The 20,787-nt window shown below is 39.8% G+C and overlaps 1 protein-coding gene and 1 long non-coding RNA gene across 3 annotated transcripts in view; one reads left to right on the forward strand and one right to left on the reverse strand.

The window, feature by feature from the left end:
- Positions 1–9,745, forward strand: part of IQCH (IQ motif containing H) — a 113,505-nt gene extending 103,760 nt beyond the window's left edge. For both annotated transcript variants that reach the window (XM_019948794.3, XM_073801160.1), the window contains 2 exons: positions 8,349–8,900; positions 9,599–9,745. In XM_019948794.3, the coding sequence (XP_019804353.3) occupies positions 8,349–8,900; positions 9,599–9,730 (684 nt within the window). In that variant the 3' untranslated portion in view covers positions 9,731–9,745. The remainder of the gene's footprint in view (positions 1–8,348; positions 8,901–9,598) is intronic.
- Positions 1–20,787, reverse strand: part of LOC109552341 (uncharacterized) — a 176,747-nt gene that overhangs the window by 53,953 nt on the left and 102,007 nt on the right. The gene's annotated exons all lie outside the window — the stretch shown is intronic.

Here is a 20,787-nt window from a genome sequence, read left to right on the forward strand (position 1 = left end):
ACCATCAACCACACAAAGGAGGGTCTTCATCCAAAGAAGGTGATGTTGTGTATATGGTGGGACTGGAAGGGAGTCCTCTATTATGAGCTCCTTCCGGAAAACCAAACCATTCATTCCAACAAGTACTGCTCCCAATTAGACCAACTGAAAGCAGCACTCAATGAAAAGCATCCAGAATAGTCAACAGAAAATGCAGAATCTTGCATCAGGATAACCCAAGACCGCATGTTTCTTTGATGACCGGACAAAAACCGTTACAGCTTGGCTGGGAAGTTCTGATTCATCTGCCATATTCACCAGACATTGCACCTTCAGATTTCCATTCATTTCGGTCTTTACAAAATTCTCTTAATGGAAAAAATTTCAATTTCCTGGAAGACTGTAAAAGGCACCTGGAACAGTTTTTTGCTCAAAAAGATAAAAATTGGGGGGAAGATGGAATTATGAAGTTGCCTGAAAAATGCAGAAGGTGGTGGAACGAAAGGGTGATTACATTGTTCAATAAAGTTCTTGGTGAAAATGAAAAATGTGTCTATTTTTACTTAAAAACTGAAGGCACTTTTTGGCCAACCCAATACTTACATACACCAGAAAAAAAGCTTATCAATAAACCACAAGATTATTTTTTTGCTATGTCCCTTTCTTTTATCAAATTATGACCTGATCATCCATAAATGAACTAGAAAGTTCAGAAGGAGAAGAAAATTTCAGAAAGGAGAAAAAAATGCCTAGATATGCAAGAAAAATTTTTTCCATAATACCCTTTGGCATTATTTAAACTTTGGCATGTCCCTTTGTTGATATCATACTGTATATTCAACTGTCATTTTACTCTTTTCACCTAAGAGTTTATCATAAGCCTTTACATATATGGTTTGAAACTCTTTATAAAACATTTTTTTTTTTGCGGTACGCGGGCCTCTCACGGTTGTGGCCTCTCCCGTTGCGGAGCACAGGCTCCGGACGCGCAGGCTCAGCGGCCATGGCTCACGGGCCCAGCCGCTCCGCGGCATATGGGATATTCCCGGACTGGGGCACGAACCCGTGTCCCCTGCACTGACAGGCGGACTCTCAACCACTGCGCCACCAGGGAAGCCCTATAAAAGATTTTTAATGCCTACGTAATATTCTGTCTTGACAATATACCACAATTTTCTTAGCCATTATCCTGTTGACATTAAATTATAAATGTCAAATTATTAATCAGTATTATAATTATTAGTAAATAAGTAAATAATTTCCAGTTTTTCTCTGTTATAAATAAGACTGCCATGAACATCTTTCAACTTTGTACATAAATCTTTGTATTTAGGCTAAATCTTAGCAATAGAACTCTTTGGTCAAAGGGTACGGACATTTTCCGATCCAAGTAACCAAACTTTCTATTAGTGCTCCAAAACTGAAGCTATGAGTTTACAAATAATTTGTATGATCATAGTACAGCATTGAGCTGTAAATGCAGCCCAAGTGGTTATGAGCCTAAATTTTACTATTCATTCATTCATTCAACTAATCTTTATTGACCTCTGATGGTGGGCCAGGCAGTGTACCAGGCACTGGGGATATAGCAGTGAACAAAACAAATCAAGTTTTTGCCTTCTTAGGATTTATATTCTAGTAAGGGAGGCAGAAAGTTGTTTATTTTAATATTACGTGAGGAAGTGATAAGTGCTATGAGTTAAAATAAAGCAGACTATATATGTAGGTATAGAGAGTGTGACAAGGTGGGGTATTATAAGAATTCTGCGGGCTTCCCTGGTGGCGCAGTGGTTGAGAGTCCGCCTGCCGATGCAGGGGACACGGGTTCGTGCCCCGGTCCAAGAAGATCCCACATGCCGCGGAGCGGCTGGGCCCGTGAGCCATGGCTGCTGAGTCTGCGCGTTCGGAGCCTGTGCTGCACAACGGGAGAGGCCACAACAGTGAGAGGCCCGCGTACTGCAATAAAAGAAACAAAAAAAAGAATTCTGCAAGTGTTCAGTGATCTGTGACCAACGGACTTGCTATACACACATTTTTCCTCAAGAAAATTGTCATGTCAAGCTTTACTTTGGTGATGATAGAGGTCCTTCTCAAGGCTTGCTCTTTTTCCTTTACCTGTAGAGAAAATGATAGTGCGTCTTTTCTCAGGAAACTAGGAATCCAGGCTGCTTTTGATTCCCATCCTTATCAGGTACATATATCCCCAGCAGGTGCTACCCATCAATCATAATTGTCCCAATTGGCCCTTAACTATGTCACATTCTCACAGAGAATAATAGAAGGGTAGCAGAAAAGAGGAAATCAATGAAGCAGTGAAATGAAATGTGTCTCTAGAAAAGGAAGTTTTACATTTGACTGAAAATATACGCCCTCTATTTAAAAAATCTTCCTGATTTTGTTCTGTTCGATCTTCAACCAGAATTGGATCCATTGACTGTTTTTGTTCCAAAAGAATGCAAACAGGGATGGGGATTTTTTCCCCTCAGGAAGTGTTTCAGAGTTCAGGAAAACTCATTTAAATAAAGATACCTTTCAAAACAACCGCAGAGGGCTTCCCTGGTGGCACAGTGGTTGAGAGTCCGCCTGCCGATGCAGGGGACACGGGTTCGTGCCCCGGTCCGGGAGGATCTCACATGCCGCAGAGCGGCTGGGCCCGTGAGTCATGGCCACTGAGCCTGCGCGTCCGGAGCCTGTGTTCCGCAACTGGAGAGGCCACAACAGTGAGAGGCCTGCGTACCGCAAAAAAACAAAACAACTGCAGAAATTATCCCTAGAAGATTGCTGCTGACATGAGTTGCCTTTACAGTCAACGCAATGAGTTCTCTATTTTTGTTTTTTGTTCTCTTTATAAAGGTTAAGGGCTCTGACTCTCACTTTTAACTGACCCTTAAGGGTTATGCAGTTTGTACGTCCTACAGACTGACAGCTGCTCTGCTGATTTGCAGACCCTAAAATACTGGACTATCCCTCTTTAGGGTTCTCTCCCCATGACCATCTTTACACAGAGTTGGTGCAGGCAGCTCTTCCTCTATTGTAGTTTGCAAGTGCAAGAAAGAGTTTCCTATATAAAAAATAGAAAAGGAAAAAACATCCCTGGGTCTCTTTCATGGTACATGAAGTGAAGCTATTGGAGATGTTTGCTTTTGATGTGATGGCCTGACTAGCTCCAGGAGTTTATTAAACACAGATACTACTGCAGAGGTAACACTTTAAGTCAGAGAGACACAGGGTGTCAGAATTATAAGTGCCCTGAGGTAAATTGAAACCCCATGGGAGAAGTGACTTCCCAAGGCCACAGAGGAAGGTGGTGACAACCTAGATCCCAAGACTTCTTCAAATCCATCACTTTTCCACCACACCATGGTTCTCTGGCATGTTCACAGGGGTTAGCTTAACAGACTGCTTTTCAAATAAGAAAGGAACAGTAAGTCAAGGCCAGGTTGACTTTGATGAAGGAGATGGCAAAAGGAAGGCTGAGAAGGAGAGCACAGCTTGGTAACGGGCCATATAGGATGTTTTGGACAGTTAGGGCTGTGGGCATTGGTGGGATGCGGGCAGGGAATAGCAACTAGCTGTTTGATCTTTGGTAAGTCACTTAACCTCTCTGAGCCTCCGTTTCCTCATCTATGGTAATAACCACATGGACTGGAAGTAAGGCAGTGAAAAATTCTTTACACATATTCCGATCTTCACAACTTTATAGGGACCTCTCTTTTGTACAGATGAGAAACTTTTAGTTTCAGAAAGGATGTTGTCTTAGTCTGCTCAGGCTGCCGTAACAAAATACTATAGACTGTGTGGCTTAAACAACAAACATTTAATTCTCACAGTTCTGGAGGCTGGTAGTCCAAGGTCAGGATGCCCGTATGGTTGGGTCCTGGTGAGAGCCCTCTTTCTGGTTTGCAAATGGTCACCTTCTTGCTGTATCTTCCCATGAGATCATCCCGATTTTGTCTGTTCTTATAAGGGCATTAGTCTCATCATGAAGGCTCCACCCTCATGTCCTAATTTCCTCTCAAAGGCCCCATCTCTGGGGACTAAGGCTTCAACATATGAATCTTGCGGGGACACAAACATTCAGTCTATAGCACGTGGTAAGCTGCTCAAGAATACATAGCACATCGTGGCAGAGCTTGGACTTGATCCCAGGTTAGTCAGACTTCAAGGCCAAGGCTCATTTCCCTGGACCCATAATATCCTATTTGAGTTAAAAGTGAGGTCAGTGACCTTCAAGATCCTTCATGCTCTAAAATTCAGCACTATGGTTATGCTGAATCCCTGAACCCTGATTAGGTCAGCTATTGTCCCTGAATATTGGAAATATCTTTCAAACAAATCTAACAAGCTGAAGTCTTGATGTCTGTTCTGTACAAAGCTTAACACATTGTGGACCCTCAGCAAATATTAAAGAATGGGACAGACAAATGGCATCCCTGGTCTTCAGGGAGTAATGAATTCTCCATCTTTGAGTCACTCCACTCATACTCTGAACTGAGCTCTCCCTTAGAGCCATAATGGCAGGAAGAAACATTCTTTTTCACACAATGGAATTGCTTAGGTTAATTACTAGTGGATATGTTTGGGTGTTTGAGAAACTGAACATCGGCTTATAGATTCAGAAGCGATTTAGTCTATCCTTCTAGGCAAATCATTCTCTAAAGATGATATCGTTGTTGGATTATCCCAAATACTTGACCATTTACCACCAAGAGATCTCGTTTATATCCAATTTAGAGATCCTTGGCTACAATTTGATCCCACATCCACATGCTATCCACATGTTTGAAAAGAACATTTTTCATAAATACATTCAGCTTAGATTTAAATACATGTTTTCTGGATTTTTTTCTTTGCAGCAGTTATGTCTGAATTTTATTTTACTTTATTTTTATTATTTTTGGCTGCATTGGGTCTTCGTTGCTGCGCGCGGGCTTTCTCTAGTTGCGGGGAGCGGGGGCTACTCTTTCTTGCGGTGCACGGGCTTCTCATTGCAGTGGCTTCTCTTGTTGCGGAGCACGGGGTCTAGGCACGTGGGCTTCAGTAGCTGTGGCACACGAACTTAGTTGCTCCATGACATGTGGGATCTTCCTGGACCAGGCTCGAACCCGTGTCCCCTGCATTGGCAGGCGGATTCTTAACCACTCTGCAACCAGGGAAGCCCTATGTCTGAATTTTAGAAGCTAATACCGGGCCTGTCTGTTTTTGCTTCACGTCTGTGACTTACATATGTAATCATCATCTTGCCTTTCTGGTTTTTGTATTAGACTTAGAATTTTTCCTAAATAACTTCCTCATAAACTCTCAAAGTTACCTAATTAGTGATTATACTTTGCAAATGAAGAAGAGCATTTCTCAGCTAGTTGACTCAGTTAGTTAGAACAGGATGCTAATAATTAGGCCACGACCACAGGTTTGGGCTCTGTGTGGGCCAATTAGTAAGTGCAGGCATCTCACAAAGGTGTGGCAGGTGTCCCAAAAGGGACCAGGTGAGAATGCGGATGGCACAACAGACAGCCATCCCCACTAGAAGTGTGGCTACTGAGTCAGTAACACTGCATTAGGAGTGCAGCACATCTTAAAAGAGAACAGGGGGAAAGAGGATGGGAGGAAGGAAGGGAGGAAGGAAAGGGAACGGAAGGGAAGGGAAGGGAGGAAGGCAACAAATAATTGTAGACAAGTTCATGGAGATAAATAGTAAAGGAAGAATAGCAGAAGGAACCAGAACCTGAAGCCTGGCGTGACCTTTAATCAGGGCTCTTATTCCTAGCAGGCTGTGAAGCAGCTTTGTCTTTACCTGCTCAATGGATCTCACAATGCTGATGCACTGCTTTAATTTGGGAAGGCTTTCTCTTGAGAGACATGACTTTTCTTGCTCTAAGTCTAAAGTGCTCCCAAGTGTGGCATTCTCCGTGACAGATGTACTACAGTTACGCTTTAGCTGACTTCAAACCCATAGCTTCCCCGTGCCTGAGTGGTCTATTTGATGTCCAAGAGTATTTTTCCTTTGAGAGCAGGTCTTTACTGGAATATCATCCAAGAAGGTAGGGAGGTGTAATCCCTTTGTTCTAAGACGGCCACCGTTCAATTCAGTAACCCCATTTCCACTGCACGGCTATCCTTTCAAAAGGTCTTAAATGCATTTGCTGTTGTATGTCAATGCCCTAGACCTACCCCCTGGAAGGGCACTGTCCAAGAGAGACTTAAGAGTCCTCTCCTTTCTAAACTTCTCCCCAAGATTGCTCCAATTCCACATGACTCTCCGTAAAGAAAAGAAATTTCAAAACTAGTTTAACGTTACCAAGGAGAGCAGATCCTCTGGCGAATCTCCTGTCCATAGCTGCACTTCCTATAGGAATCTCAGGGTCTTGCTGTCAGGATCAATCATGTGACTGGCAGGACCAGCCAGCTCCATACATGTCCATCTGTGATTATTTTGCATGTCTGTTTCTCACTGAGGAAGCACCGCCATTCTTCTCTGAATTCTAACCTTCCCACCATCTTCTTCTTGAAGGAAGGCGGAAACAAAGCCACAGGGCCGTTGCTGTTGGAACATGTGCCCCTTGTCTTCTACCAGGAGCTCCAGCTCCTGCTGCCAGGGTTGATGTCTGCAGAAGGAGGCATTGCTTCTCTAACTCCCTCTTGCCTGTCCAAGAAGAAGAAATTTGTTTCCATCTACCAAACAGTTTGCATTCTCTCTTGGAGCCTTGATTAGCTCAGAAAGGGCTAGAGTCTTGGAGAGAAGGCTTTCTCCATTGTTCTTATGCCTATAATGACTCTTAAAAGTACACAAAAGCTCACTGCTATAAAAGTCTGCTTCTAAAGTTCAAGGAAATTACCCTTTTCAAACTTAACACTTGCTTTTCAGCATTTTTACTTGAGATGACAGTCTAATTAATTATTCCACTGTCTGGAACCTAAGAAAAGAAAAAGAATAGGAAGGTGTTTTTTTTTTCCCCCCTTGTGTTTGCTTATTGTGCTTGTATTGTAAATATATCTCTTGGCTTGTTTTTCTCTTAGATAGTTTAGTAAAGACAAAGCATGAACAATCTAACATAGTAATACTCAACACAGTGCTGTGGAACAATAGTCATTGATAAATTAACTGGGTCTTTTTTTTTTTCTTTGAGTTCCGTGAAAACTCTTCAAAATGCAAAGAGCAATATAATCCTATAATCTGGTAAAGATGGGCTTATACACCTGAAAATGTTGACATATTGAAGACAATCTGTTCCTTAAATCCCTAAGCAAGAAACAATCAGCACTGTAAGTTGATACCTGGTTGACTGAGAAGGCAGGACCTGAAACATCTATGCCCCTCACCCCTCAGGCCATTAGAATCATTTAGACCATGGGGAAGAATGTCTATTTTTCTAGTGCCAGAGGTTTCAATAATGAAATGTAGTAGTTTCACAGAGGACAGTGACACAACAAAATTTCCTTTTCCTTTTTTTTTAAAGGGGTATGTGTGACATATATTACTGTTGTTGTCCAAATCTCTTCTGATTTTATTTTTAAGTAGCATTTATTCAGTTTTTTTCATACAGAAAAGTATAAAGAAGAAAAACACTGCCCAATCGTCCCATTCTTAGAGAACCCCTCTTGACATTTAAAAATAAGAGTAGTATGTTTCATGACTTAAAAAACTCAATCAGTACAGATAGGAACAAAGTGAAAAGCAAATGTTTCTTGGTTTTAATTGTGAGATTTCAGATTCTATCCGCCTGGGGACAGTTCCAGATATGTCCCTGAGAAGGGTCCAGATTTAAGAATAAAAGAACATATGACAAGAGAAACCTCAAAAGTGGCAAGGGTGCTAACACACGACATAATGCTCTTTGTAAAACTCACTCCTGGGTATTCAAAGAAGGTGGCAGAAGAACTCCAAAATGCTAGAAATGATGACCTGTTAGAAAGTCAGAAAAGACAGGACAGCTTTGATGGGCTTATCTGAAGTTGTCACAGAGATTGCAAAGAAAGGCTTCATCCTATTTTACAGGATTGGTGGATGACTTACGAACAAGAAAGCAGTGACATGCTTCCATCCATGCATGTGTAAAAAGTAAATCATAGAGATGATGGGGTCAGCTGACCATATCAAAGTGAACTAAATGCATAATTTTTATATGAGTTTCTTACATTTTTATAAGAATGATACTAGCTTTGAGCAACCTCTAAAATATCTTCTGGCAACGAGTTTTATGATTATATAACAGCCTGACTTTCCTATTACGACATGTATGTATTAGAACTAGGATCCGTATCCTCCCACCATCAAGTAATAAACGATAATGTGGTAGTGTGTGTCTTGACCGTTCATTTATAGTAGATTGTAATTATATTTCATCTCTGCTGACACTTTCCTTCCACAGGCCATGAAAGTGACAACACCTTCTAAGGCTCTGAAATCACCATGGGATTATGACTTTTTTATTTATAATGGTGCTGTAGACAAGACAGCCCCAGACTTCTTAGCGTTCAAGGAGCATTTCAGTTTGTCTTGGGGAAGTATTTTTTCTCTCTTGGAACACATCGAGAAGTTTCTCAGGAACTATGCGATACCAGAAGTCAAAATAAAAGGGAACAGTTTAGTAGCGCTCCTTCCAGAGTTTGAGCTGAAGAATAAACTTACCAGATACGACTTTCTCTCAGTGTTAGAGAACCCAGCTCACATCCAAATGATGTTAAATCTTCCCGGGCAAAGATACAAGGGCCGAGATGGAAAGACAGAGGCTGCCATGAAGATCCAAGCCACATGGAAATGCTACAAAGCAAGAAGATTCTTCCTTGTTTATCACCGGCAGAAGTGGGCATCAGGTGTGATCACCGTTGCGTGGCTCTTACATCGCCATAAGACCCGGCTGAGGAAGCTCCTGAAGGAATCACGTGAAAGACACCTGGAGAATTTCCGCGTTCGAGCCAAGGTATACAAGGCTGCCAGCTGTTAAGGCAGACCTCTTTTTCTAAACATTTCTTGCTTGAACGATTGCAGTAAGTTGTCTCTTTTTCTTTCCTCTCTCTCTCCAACTCCCCTCCCCACCAGCCTCCCTCACCTCTACTCCCTTTAATGTACAAAGCACAAACCCTACGCTTGTCTCTACATCATATTTTAGCCCTAATCAGGAATCTGGCTTTTGTGCCTGCAAAATCTGTTGCAATTTTTCTATAGAAAAAAGTCCCTTCGCTTTGACTATGGTCGTTCTGTCAGAAAATCAATGTTTTAACTGCATTACTTTTTCTCCCTATATATACCTTCTGGCGCTTTAATTTGCTAGGAAAAAAAAAATCCTCTCTTGTCTACTTTGCTGTCACCACTTTGTCAGAAAGTATTTAAGTTTGCAGACAGCCTTTTAATTAGTGCTCACAATTTCATTTATGTTTGCTTTCTCTTTTTTTCATTCATATTCTGTTAATTAAGTGAGCTGCCTCTAATCTTCCCCTGCCAGTAGCATCATGTAGCCACCTAATTAAATTAATTGGGGAAGATGTTTTAAGTATGTAATTAAATCAATTAATATAATTTATGCCTGGCTTAACTGTACAGTGGAAAAACAGCTGAAGTTTGACTAGATGAATCCACTACAGCTTCCTGTCACTGATCAATGCTCTTCTTGATTTTTAGCATCTGGCAGCCAACTGGAATCGCATCAGGACCTCCAGGAGGACTATTATCCATATCCCATCATTAGGTATAACACTTTTGCCTGCAAATCTTTCAGTAACCTCTATTACCCACCACATTATGGCTCCTTGATTGAGTTCAAGGAAGGCCCCTTGTTTTATTCAAATTGGTCTCGGCAGGAAAACGTTCTCGACATGATGAGAGTAATAACACAGGGCCCTCACTCGAGACGGCGTTTAATTTGGGGATTAAGCAAATAAAGTCATTATGTGGGGGCTGCTATTCAGTGGAGAGGTGATTTGCTGTAATTCGCTTTCATCTGTATGAAATGAGCTAAAAAGTTGTATTTTTTTCCCCTGAAATAACAGATAATGTTTTCGATCTTCTTTAATGACAGAAGAGCACAGGCTTGTGAGTGTTGTTGCTGTTACACCAATAAGCCAGGATATTGCTTGTACACTGTTTTTAATCAAATGTGCAGTCAAAATGATAAGCTACATTCTCTGAAATTATTTAGTTCTAATTACGAGCAGATGGGATGCTTTATTTGCACCTAGGGCGCCTGAGCAAAAGGAAATGCTGTGTGAACAAGAATAATTAAGAAGTTGAATAGTGTTTTTTGCGCTTAAATAATCTGCAGTTTCATGTTAATTAGCACTAATGTAATTATTTAATTACATTTATGAATTGGGGAACCTAAAAGCTGTTGTCTGCAACACAGTGGTAAAATAGGTATGCCAAAATGACATTGGGAATTTCAGAAACGTGCACTGGAAGTTCTTTTAAAACATGAGCTGCTGTCAAAATGTTTGGGATTTGTTTGCATATTTGTTTTGTGTTGTTTTGCTTTTTATCTACCTAGTGTGTTAAATTTCCTTGCTGAGGCCAAATTTCCCAAGCTGACTTAGTAGAGTTTTGACAAACAGTAAAACTCATTGAATCTTCATATTACATATTAAGGCCTTTTAAGTAGAGCAACTCATTAAGTCATCTATTGTAATAGAATTCTGGATTGCAATTTATTTGTGCATACATGTTTGGGTACTTACGCATAGTATAGAAACTAACACATTTAACAGTAATATGAAGAGCAAAAAAAAATTTTTAATAATTATGTAAATATATTCCCTACAAAGGGATAGACTCAAAATCATGCTAAAATCTATGAACACTTAGTCGTACACTGAAGAAATGTCATTTCTTATTTTAAGAATTCTCAGTGGATTTTCAAAGTGCACTCTCCATGAGGCATGTATATTACATCATACAAAGACAGATGAAAATTGAAATAAAGTTAAGACAAAGAGAAAAAAATTATGTAAATATAATTAAGATGATAGGTTAAATAAATAAAATAGTAGTAGTAACAAAGTAATGCAAACTTTCTTAGATTTTAAAGTACTTACATCTAAGTACTTATAGAAAAGTTAAGAAAATACTTCAGTCGCATAGAGCCTTTTAGGTTTGGTCTTTTTTAAGGCTCACAGAAGAAATTAAGTTCCTCCTTAGTATGTAAGTGAGGTAAGACAGATCTGAATTTCATTCTAACTTAGGCTTTTGTTTTGGTGGGACTATTTTGCACACAAAATTAGTTCACACACAGAAATTGCACTTGTAATTGATTGCAACCAGAGAGGCTAATTGCAGACCCAATTAACTGACTTGAGTCCTTAGAATAAGGCGCAAAAGCCTTTTGCTTATGCAACTAATTGTGGACCTGACCTGATATTATGTGGGAAATTTTGTTTTGCATTCTCTGTTTTATTCAGAACTAGAAATAGAAACAAGACCCCCACTTTGTAATGCTGACAAGCACAAAGGTATTATAGATCCAATTTCCACACACTTCTTCCCTCCTGTACCCCCACTTCTGACTCTAAATCCCCAAGCAGTCAGCTCTGCAGGGAAGCCTGATAGAAACAGGCCTCCAAAGAGGTCAGATAATGAAAGTAACGGTTAGTGATATAAATTGGTTAATAAAATATAATTTAAAATGAAGCTGTCTTAAAATTCCAAAAGAGCTTGCTGAATATAAATTAAGTAGTAAAATAACCTGGACAGAAACTACAATTAGAAAGCATTATTTTAAATCTGATAGTAAAACTAGTTTTCTTCTAGATTACTCATACTCAGTTTAAATAAATACGTAATAAATCTGAAAGTCTTCCCTATTGCAGTAACTTCTGTTTGGTAACAACATAATAACCCATTTTAGGTAAGCAAAAAAAATTGCTAGTCATGTATTTTCTAAGAGATAAGAACAAGCTCAGATATTTTTCTCAACTGAGTATTTAAAAAGCCCAATTTCACATTTTCACAAGAGAATAATACTTGGGCTTTGATCAAATTGTATTTGTTTCTAAAATTTAAGCTTTAGGTTATGAAATGACTTGTGGACATTAAATTGCATTTAACTAGCATTAAACTGTCATCTGGTACCTATTCCACAGGCATAATTCTCAAACCATACCTTTTTAAAAAAAATGATAATGGCACAGTTTTTTCTTATGTACCACTTCCCCTGGGAATACTTGAAGAAGATTTCAGCTAGCCATAACATGGCTACTTTGTCACCTCCACTGGAGACTTACCTACACAATTCATGAAAATAGAAGTGGATGAAAGTGAAGCAATTTTTTTCTCTAAATACATGGCCCCCCCAAATCTATTCAATATGGTAATTTTGTTCCCAGAGTTGAGAGGGATTCACTAATCAAAATCAATTGGTAGGAATGTAAGACTCAGGGACGCATTTAACACAAGTTGCAGCCTTGTCCTCTCTTTCTATTTCCGTAGGAAATTTGTGATCAAATCTGTTGTGGAATTGGCCCCAGAAATAATGACACCATGCACTAGCCAATTGGGGCTGCATTAAGTTATTCGAACCCTAAAAATGAAAGCTTAGTAGCTGATAACTACATAATATATTACAGTTGTAGGCATTGGTTATTTGTTTACACAGTGTTGCACACACAGGAGTAACTGCATTCTCCAAACCCACAATCACAGGAAACATGGCCTTTCAGCTATGTTTTTGACCACAAAATATTTATCATGTATTTAAAAATCTATGGCTTAATGATACGAACATGAAGACAATTATACATTACAGAGTAACCACCTCTTTGAAAGGAGGAATTACGAAACATGATTGGCTGTTACATATTTTGAGAAGTATTCTCAGATGTAACAAAAAGTTTTAGCTATTTTTAACCAACAGAGGTAGGATGTTGTTGATTAATTGTCCAAAGAAACAGATTGGCCTTGTAATTTTATAAGACGATAAAAAGAAAGTCATCCTTTCCAGGTTATATAGGCTGATCTCTTAATTGTATATTGCATATTTTTATCATTTTTATTAATGAAATATAATTATAATCAAAAAAAAATCTACCATGGCTCATAGCAGGAATAGAATAGTAGGGTCTATTTTAAGTAAAATCTATCAGTCAAATTAAGAAAGAACTGCAATGAAGAATCCCAATTCCCCTAGAAAAATCAGAGGTCTAAATAAAACCTACAAACTAATTCTGCTTACAGTTTCTTTGCCCAAGTTACTTCCTCCACTTTTAATTTAACCCCTGTGCTTCTCTATTACAATGCATCATTTGCTACTACACTTAAACTCAGTGGCATTTTAAAATATATTGACATTAAATGAGATGTGCCAAGTATGGGGCTCTGGTCAGCCAATTAAACTCCCAGTGATGACTTTCCTCTCTCCCTTCTCATCCTCCCTTAAAATACAAATAGAGAATGTATTGAGGTGGGATTTCCTCTTTTCTCTATGTGATCTTTTATTTCATTGCCAATTGATTTAATAGCAAAAAGGAATGTATATAGTTCAGCTTCTTTTTTTTTTCCAACTGTGCATTATTTCAGCAAATTATCCTTGGGGTTAACACAGTTCGTGGTCTCCAAGATACTCCATTCCATAAAATTGTGGATCCTGTTATTACAAGGTTCATGAAAATGTTTTTCTGTTGCTCTGTATTGTCACAAAAGCCTAAAAGACAGAAAAACTAACTTTTATGCACAACTGCCATACCCCAAATACTCATGAGACAATTCCTTCGTAACCCCACTCCATTTCACCAGAGGGTAAGAACTGTGCTCGCCTCCATTTGTGAACAGGGGCAGGGTGGAGGACCAGAGCCCAGAGGGTTATATCTGGAATCACATTTTTACTGTGCCTCCAAGCACATTGACCCCTTTCTACTTTCCCATTTTGAGTTGACAACTCAAAGACGCGAAGATTCTGTTGCTTCCACCTCAAGGCTGGGAAATCAGGACTTTCAGTCAAATCTTTGCAGTCTTCAACATGTATTTTGGCAAGTAGGATGGAATCCTCAGTTCACTTATGATATTGCCACATTAGATCTTTGAAACAGATGTATTGCCAAGATCTCCCAGACAGCAGTTCCAGAAAATCCAGGTCTTTGGGGATCAAGAACAAAGTACATTTAAAACTTCCAAATTTCTTTATAGCCCAAATTAAAATGAAACCATATTTCTATTCATCCATGTTGCATTCATCCAAGTAATCCAAATCAACACTCATTCACTGGTTGGATCAGGGTTGGCCCCAAGACCCTGTAATATTAAATTACCCAGTTGAGCTTGGTGTTGTACCATGAAATATGGAAACAGCACTGAACTGGATGTCAAATGACACCAGCTCCTGGGCTTTTGATGAAATGATTAATATTAGGATATGATCTAAAACAAGTATTGCTTATACTAAGATAAAATATAATCTTTTTCATCTCCTTCATTCTCATAAAACATATTAAAATTTGTGTTCAGTGGTCCTCAAATTTACACTTGTAACAACAACTGAAGACCCTAAAGAGCGTTGGTTTACATAGGTTGTATCCGTCTATATTTACCACATTAGAAACTAAAACTGAGAAACTTTAAAAATATTGAATTTATTTTAAAATAACAATACTAAGCACATTACCAATGTTCATCTAAAAAACATATTTTTATTTTTTAAAAACCGTTTCTTTTCCAAAACAAAAAAAAATTGGTGAGGGGCTTCCCTGGTGGCGCAGTGGTAGAGAGTCCGCCTGCCGATGCAGGGGACACGGGTTCGTGCCCCGGTCCGGGAAGATCCCACATGCCGCGGAGTGGCTGGGCCCGTGAGCCATGGCCTCTGGGCCTGCGCATCCGGAGCCTGTGCTCCGCAATGGGAGAGGCCACAGCAGTGAGAGGCCCGCGTACCGCAAAAAAAAAAAAAAAAAAATTGGTGAGAAGATCGGCACTGGCTGACAAGTTTGCAAATCTCTTAATAGAAGTTAGTTGGATTCTCCTATCTATTTCTGCATCCAATCTGTTGCAATATGTTGTTTTGGTTGAAGCATATGAAGAAAACCTGGCCTCATACAGATAAGTATTTGGAAAAGGGAGGTATACTTTATATATTTTACAGCCTTTTCAGATAACTGCGTATATTCTTCTTTGATTTTATACCAAAACTCAACAAGGCTAATTTTTAGGAGTTAGTTGCAATATGGAATCTGAAATCAATAAACTTTTTGTATTTTGTGGGAAGATAACATTGAAAAGGGAAAATGTCATCTTAGTATTATTCTGAAAAGAGTTTTGACCTTCCATGCCCCCAGTCCTTTGGAGGGTCCCTCAACCACTCTTTGAGAATCACTGGCTTTAGTTGCATGCAGTGCTGTGCCAGTCGCAGACAAAAAGTTTGAACAAGAGAAAGTCTTCACTCTTCTGAAGGAAAGGCTTTCAGAACGACACAGAATCCATTTGGACAGTTTGGTTTGAGAATGTTTTCAAAACTCAACAAAGATTTGAGTTAAGTCCTGTGTTTTCTATGTCCTCATCACAAATTTCTCTAATTTTTCTCAGAAGCCCCCAAAAAACAACTCTCAGTTTTATTTTCATCAAATTGTCACTGGATGGACTATATAAATAACCCAGATAGGCCTCTCTCTTGCTGTATCTCATTTCCTATCTCAGTATCTTGTGCTTTCACACTTGCACAAGTAATTAAAACCATAATGTCTAGATCACATTTCTCTAGATGACTGCAGTATGCTGATCCGCAATCGTTTGTGAAGTATGTTCACATGTTCCCTAAATTTTTACTATTAGAGTCCAAAGATTAGCTAATGGTTAACTTTTTATGAATTGGAACAATTCAAGATTATTTCTAAAACAATGTCACTCTTGCTCAGCTTGCATCTAGTATGGTTTCTTGAGTGGAAGAGAAAGGGATGGAGTTACAGCTACTGCTATTGTAACCCTGTGTATGCCCCTAGGAGTGTGTGATGCATTTGAACATTACCCATCACACGTATTCAAATGGGGAAAAGGTTAAGAATCACTGCTCCAGTCCATCAGACTGAGGCATGGATGACTACCATCTCAGGCCAGGGTGATCAGATGAATGACAACTATGTGGTAACTGGAAATCTGTTATTAACCCCTTCTCTGCCTTAGGTACCATTGTAAGGAATAGGACTTGGAGACAAAATAAACTAGGAGTCAACCACAGAGTAACAAACAGGGTTCAAGAACACTTGATTTTACTGCAACGGCAGGGGCGTGTCACAGAAGCACCCACAGTCCCAAGGAGGCATGGTCACTGAGCGTGGCCTTGCTCATGTTCTTAGGTTTCTCCAGTTGCTGTGAAGGAAAAGCCAATCCTAGCAGGACTCATTTACTGGGTTGCAAAGAGGCAATTAGCATCATCTGATAAGCGTTTGTGTGGGAGTGGGGATAGGGATGGGAAAGGAGATGAAGGCAGAAATGAGGATGGAGGAATGGTAGCCAGTAACCATTAATGAGCATCCTTGGTTCAACAGAAGACCAAAAGTATGGTAGTTGGATAACTTCAGAGAGACAGCACCCGGGTACCCTTCTTCAGTGTGAAGCAGAGGCAATAATATTTTATTTATTTATTTATTTATTTTTGGCTGTATTGGGTCTCCATTGCTGCGCACGGGCTTTCTCTAGTGGCGAGCGGGGGCTACTCTTTGTTGCGGTGCATAGGCTTCTTATTATGGTGGCTTCTCTTGTTGCGGAACACGGGCTCTAGGCGCACAGGCTTCAGTAGTTGTGGCACGTGGGCTCAGTAGCTGTGGCTTGCAGGCTCTAGAGTGCAGGCTCAGTAGCTCTGGCGCACAGGCTTAGTTCCTCCGTGGCATGTGGGATCTTCCCTGACCAGGGCTGGAACCCGTGTCCCCTGCATAGGCAGGCAGATTCTTAACCACTGTGCCACCATGGAAGTCCCAGGCAATAATATTTTGAGGAAAGATGGAACACTCTATCAAACTATGAATATTTTGCAGGTGATGAAGGTGGCATAAGGAAAGAAGCTGCGTTCCTCTCTATACTGATAAGAGAAAGTGCCCCTTTATGCCAGTGCTGTTTTATTCTATGCTGATGAGGACCTAGAAAAAGCTACAAATCCCACTTACCATTCTTTGAATTCCTCAGAAGTTCTCCAGATCAGAGAACCCAGTTTCATGAGTGTTGTAAGGAGAGGAGGGAACGATGAAAACACAAGAGAGAAAGGGCTAAGAATTTAAAAGACAGATTCTTTGAGTAAGCTCTTCAGGCACGTTTCATTGACTCATTTGACTGGTGATATCACAGCGTTTCTGCTCCAGTTGAGCTTACAGTCTGGCTACAGGAGCCAGAGTGATGCAGTGGGGAGGAGAAATGTACAACAAACAAGTAAACAAGCCAGCAAAGAAACCTGTAATGACAAAATGAGAAAAGTGTGGTGAAGAGAGCGTGCCAGAGAAAGACAGTGAGGGGAGACTGAGAACCTTCTTAGAAAAGGGTGGTCAGGCACACCTGATGGTGATTAGGGCCAATCAGCTCCATAAGCTAGAAGAACAGTACTTTGATAGCTCAAATAATTTGCGCACATAATAATAATAATTTCTCTACATTTCAGTGAGGTTCCTTTCGAGAATTTAAGTCACGCTCAGCTGAGGTTAGGAAAGAAATAGTAAAACAACAATATTTACTGAGTGCTTATTCTGAACTCTGATTATGGATCTCAGTCCCCCATGCCCCATCTTTCAATTACAGGTGAAAGAGGAGTAGAATGTCTGGGGGGTGGTACTTATTGGGAGTAAGGGAAGGTAGACAGTCATAATAGTTTTCTATTGCCCTCTGACCAGATACCACAAGCTTAGTGGCTTAAAGCAATACACATTGTTACCTTACAGCAATAATTTTGTAGTTCAGAAGTAGGAAAGGGGCTAAAATCAAGGTGTGGGCAGGGCTGCACTCCTTCCTGGAGGCTCTAGGGGAGAATCTGTTTTCTCACTCTTTCCAGCTTCTAGAAGCCACCCACAAAGGAATGAACAGGGAAGGCCCGGGGCCCCCTTCCTCCATCTTTAAAGGCAGCAATGTGGCATCTCTGTGCCTGTCTTCTGTAGTCCCTTCTGTAGTCTGCCTCCCTCCCCGACTTTTAAGGACTTTTATGATGACACTGGGTCCAGCCCAATAATCCATGAGAACCTCCTTATTTTAAGGTCAGCTGATTAGCAACCTTAATTCCATCTGTAATTTTATTTCCCCTTTGCCATGTAACTTAGCATAGTCACAGTGTCTGGGGATTAGAAAGTGGACATCTTTGGATGGCCACTATTCTGTCTGACACAACAATTGGAAATGAAAGTGGGAAAAGAAATCAACTATACTCCAATAAAAATTAATTTAAAACAATAAAAGTGGGAAAAGAGGCAAAGGCCCTCTGTCCCTTCTGGAGTTCTCTGCTCACTCTCGGAGAGTCATCTTCTCTCTTGCTTGACGTAACCGTATTTGTCACAAGAGCTAAAGACATAGTAGTTGAACTACATAATAATTTGTAGGTTTATGTTATCTCGGACAAGAAACAAGGCACTTGTCCTGAATTTCCTTATCTATAACGGGACAAGGTTGAAGTAGATGGTTTCTCAAATCTCCTCTGGTGTTTCTAGTCTCACCTTTGATATATCCATGTCTTTGTAGATTATATTCCAAAGTGTATTATATTCCACCAGGCATGTGTGCTGAACTCCCCAAGGCCACAACATCCTTCTTGACAGTTTCCTGGTTAAGTCACTGTTGTATTTAATATATGCTGCCGGCATCGATGAGGTCTTCCACCCAGGAATCAACACGTGTATTTTGTGGATGTACAAAACATAAGAATAAATCTGACTTTTAAAAAAATTGACTCCTAACTTCTGCTCTGCTAATAGCAATGTGCCTTGCATTGTATCTTGCTCATGTGGAATGATCTGTTGCTTGTGACAGAATTTGCTGTTGCTGTTACAAGCTTTGGAAGTACACATAGCTTGTGACATTAAAATATCTTCTGTTTACACAGCACTTTACGGTTGACAAAATGTTTTTCTATTTTTTGCTTCATATGATCCTCTTTAACAATGTCCTGAGATTAACATACAGTTCTTTAAAATGGGTGCACTTGTAGGGTTAACTGAGTAACCAGTTTTATCATAATCCTGCATAATCGTAATTGGGTCTTCGATGCTGCGCGCGGGCTTTCTCCAGTTGCAGTGAGTGAGGGCTCCTCTTCATTGCGGTGTGCAGGCTTCTCATTTCGGTGGCTTCTCTTGTTGTGGAGCACGGGCTCTAGGCTCGCAGACTTCAGTAGCTGTGGCACGCGGGTGCAGTAGTTGTGGCTCATGGGCTCTAGACCACAGACTCAGTAGTTGTGGCTCACGGACTTAGTTGCTCCGCAGCATGTGGGATCTTCCCAGACCAGGGCTCAAACCCGTGTCCCCTGCATTGGCAGGTGGATTTATATGCATCCTTGATCAGGGTAATAGAGGTACTAAGTAATTTGTTGGAAAACTGACCTCAAGTAATTGAAACACGGACTTACTCACATGCTGCATATGTGGCAACAGAGTGATGAGACATCCTTTATATTTTAAATTGGACATCATTTTAATGAGCTATCTCACACTGCCTTTTATCTTTACTTCTGAAAGGAAATGTGTTCATAGAATACGTTCATAGAATGATTAATGCACTTTTCTTAATCATACTTTATTCTCTAGGCATTTTCCTGCCTTCTTATAGTCTTGATATACGTTATTCACAATACATCTTCCTAAACACTTATCTGAGTATAGATAGAATTATACCTAGGCAAAATCCCAAGAGTTACAATATTGCAACCACACATCAAGATGGCATTGTTTGTAGCTGTCTATATTAACTTTCATATGTGGATGAGTTCCCAAAATTATTTTAGAAATTAATAATTTTTCAAAAATAATTCAAACAGCCCACGTATCCTTCTGCCTTTTTAGTTCTTAAGTTCATCTGCATAAAGCAAGAGGGAGACTTTTAGATGAATTGTAAACTCATTTAATTTCCAGACATTGTCTAGTGTTTAAATACTAACATCAAAGCAAAGAGCCAATTATCAGAGTTCATTTGATCTGAAGCCCTGTTGCCTGAATTGCTATAGTTTTCCTTATGCTGAAAAGGAAATCTGTGTCACATCTCAAAGATGTAGTTGTTAAAATCACTTTATCTATAGCAGTTTAACTTGAAACATGTGTTTGGGCTCACTAACCACAAGGAGGCATTGAAGCATCTATTCAAAATGTGAAAAGCAATTTTATTTTTTTAAAAGTTACACCTACAGTTGCTGAGTTTCATATAAGCAATTATACCGCTTGTGAGTATGCATGCCTTTTAAGTTCATGTTTTGGTCCACGTTCATTTTTTATTTTAACCCCTGCAATAGCAGAAAGTGTTGCCGCTGCTGTTGCCATTGTGGAAGATTTGGGGACCGTAGTAAATCCATGTGTGTTTTCCTTCTGCTGTTCCAACTGACATGAAGGAAAATGGTGGGGCTTTCATCAGTACTGACAAAGTAACTGCATTAACCTTTATTGTCCTTTAACGTTACAAGATCTTTTGACTGTGTGAACAGAAGCATATTTTAGTATTTAGAATTACTTAAATACATATTCGCAACAGCAAGAGTTTTAGCTGAAATCTGTGTGTCAGTTGAGAGTGATTCCAGGACACATCTTCAAAATGCCACATAAGAAGCATAGGACAACCCTCAGAATGGGAGAAAATATTCGCAAACGAAGCAACTGACCAAGGATTAATCTCCAAAATATACAAGCAGCTCATGTAGCTCAATCAAAAAAACAAACAACCCAATCCAAAAA

The sequence above is a fragment of the Tursiops truncatus genome, chromosome 2, assembly GCF_011762595.2.
Source record: "Tursiops truncatus isolate mTurTru1 chromosome 2, mTurTru1.mat.Y, whole genome shotgun sequence".
In the NCBI taxonomy this organism is placed as follows: domain Eukaryota; kingdom Metazoa; phylum Chordata; class Mammalia; order Artiodactyla; family Delphinidae; genus Tursiops; species Tursiops truncatus.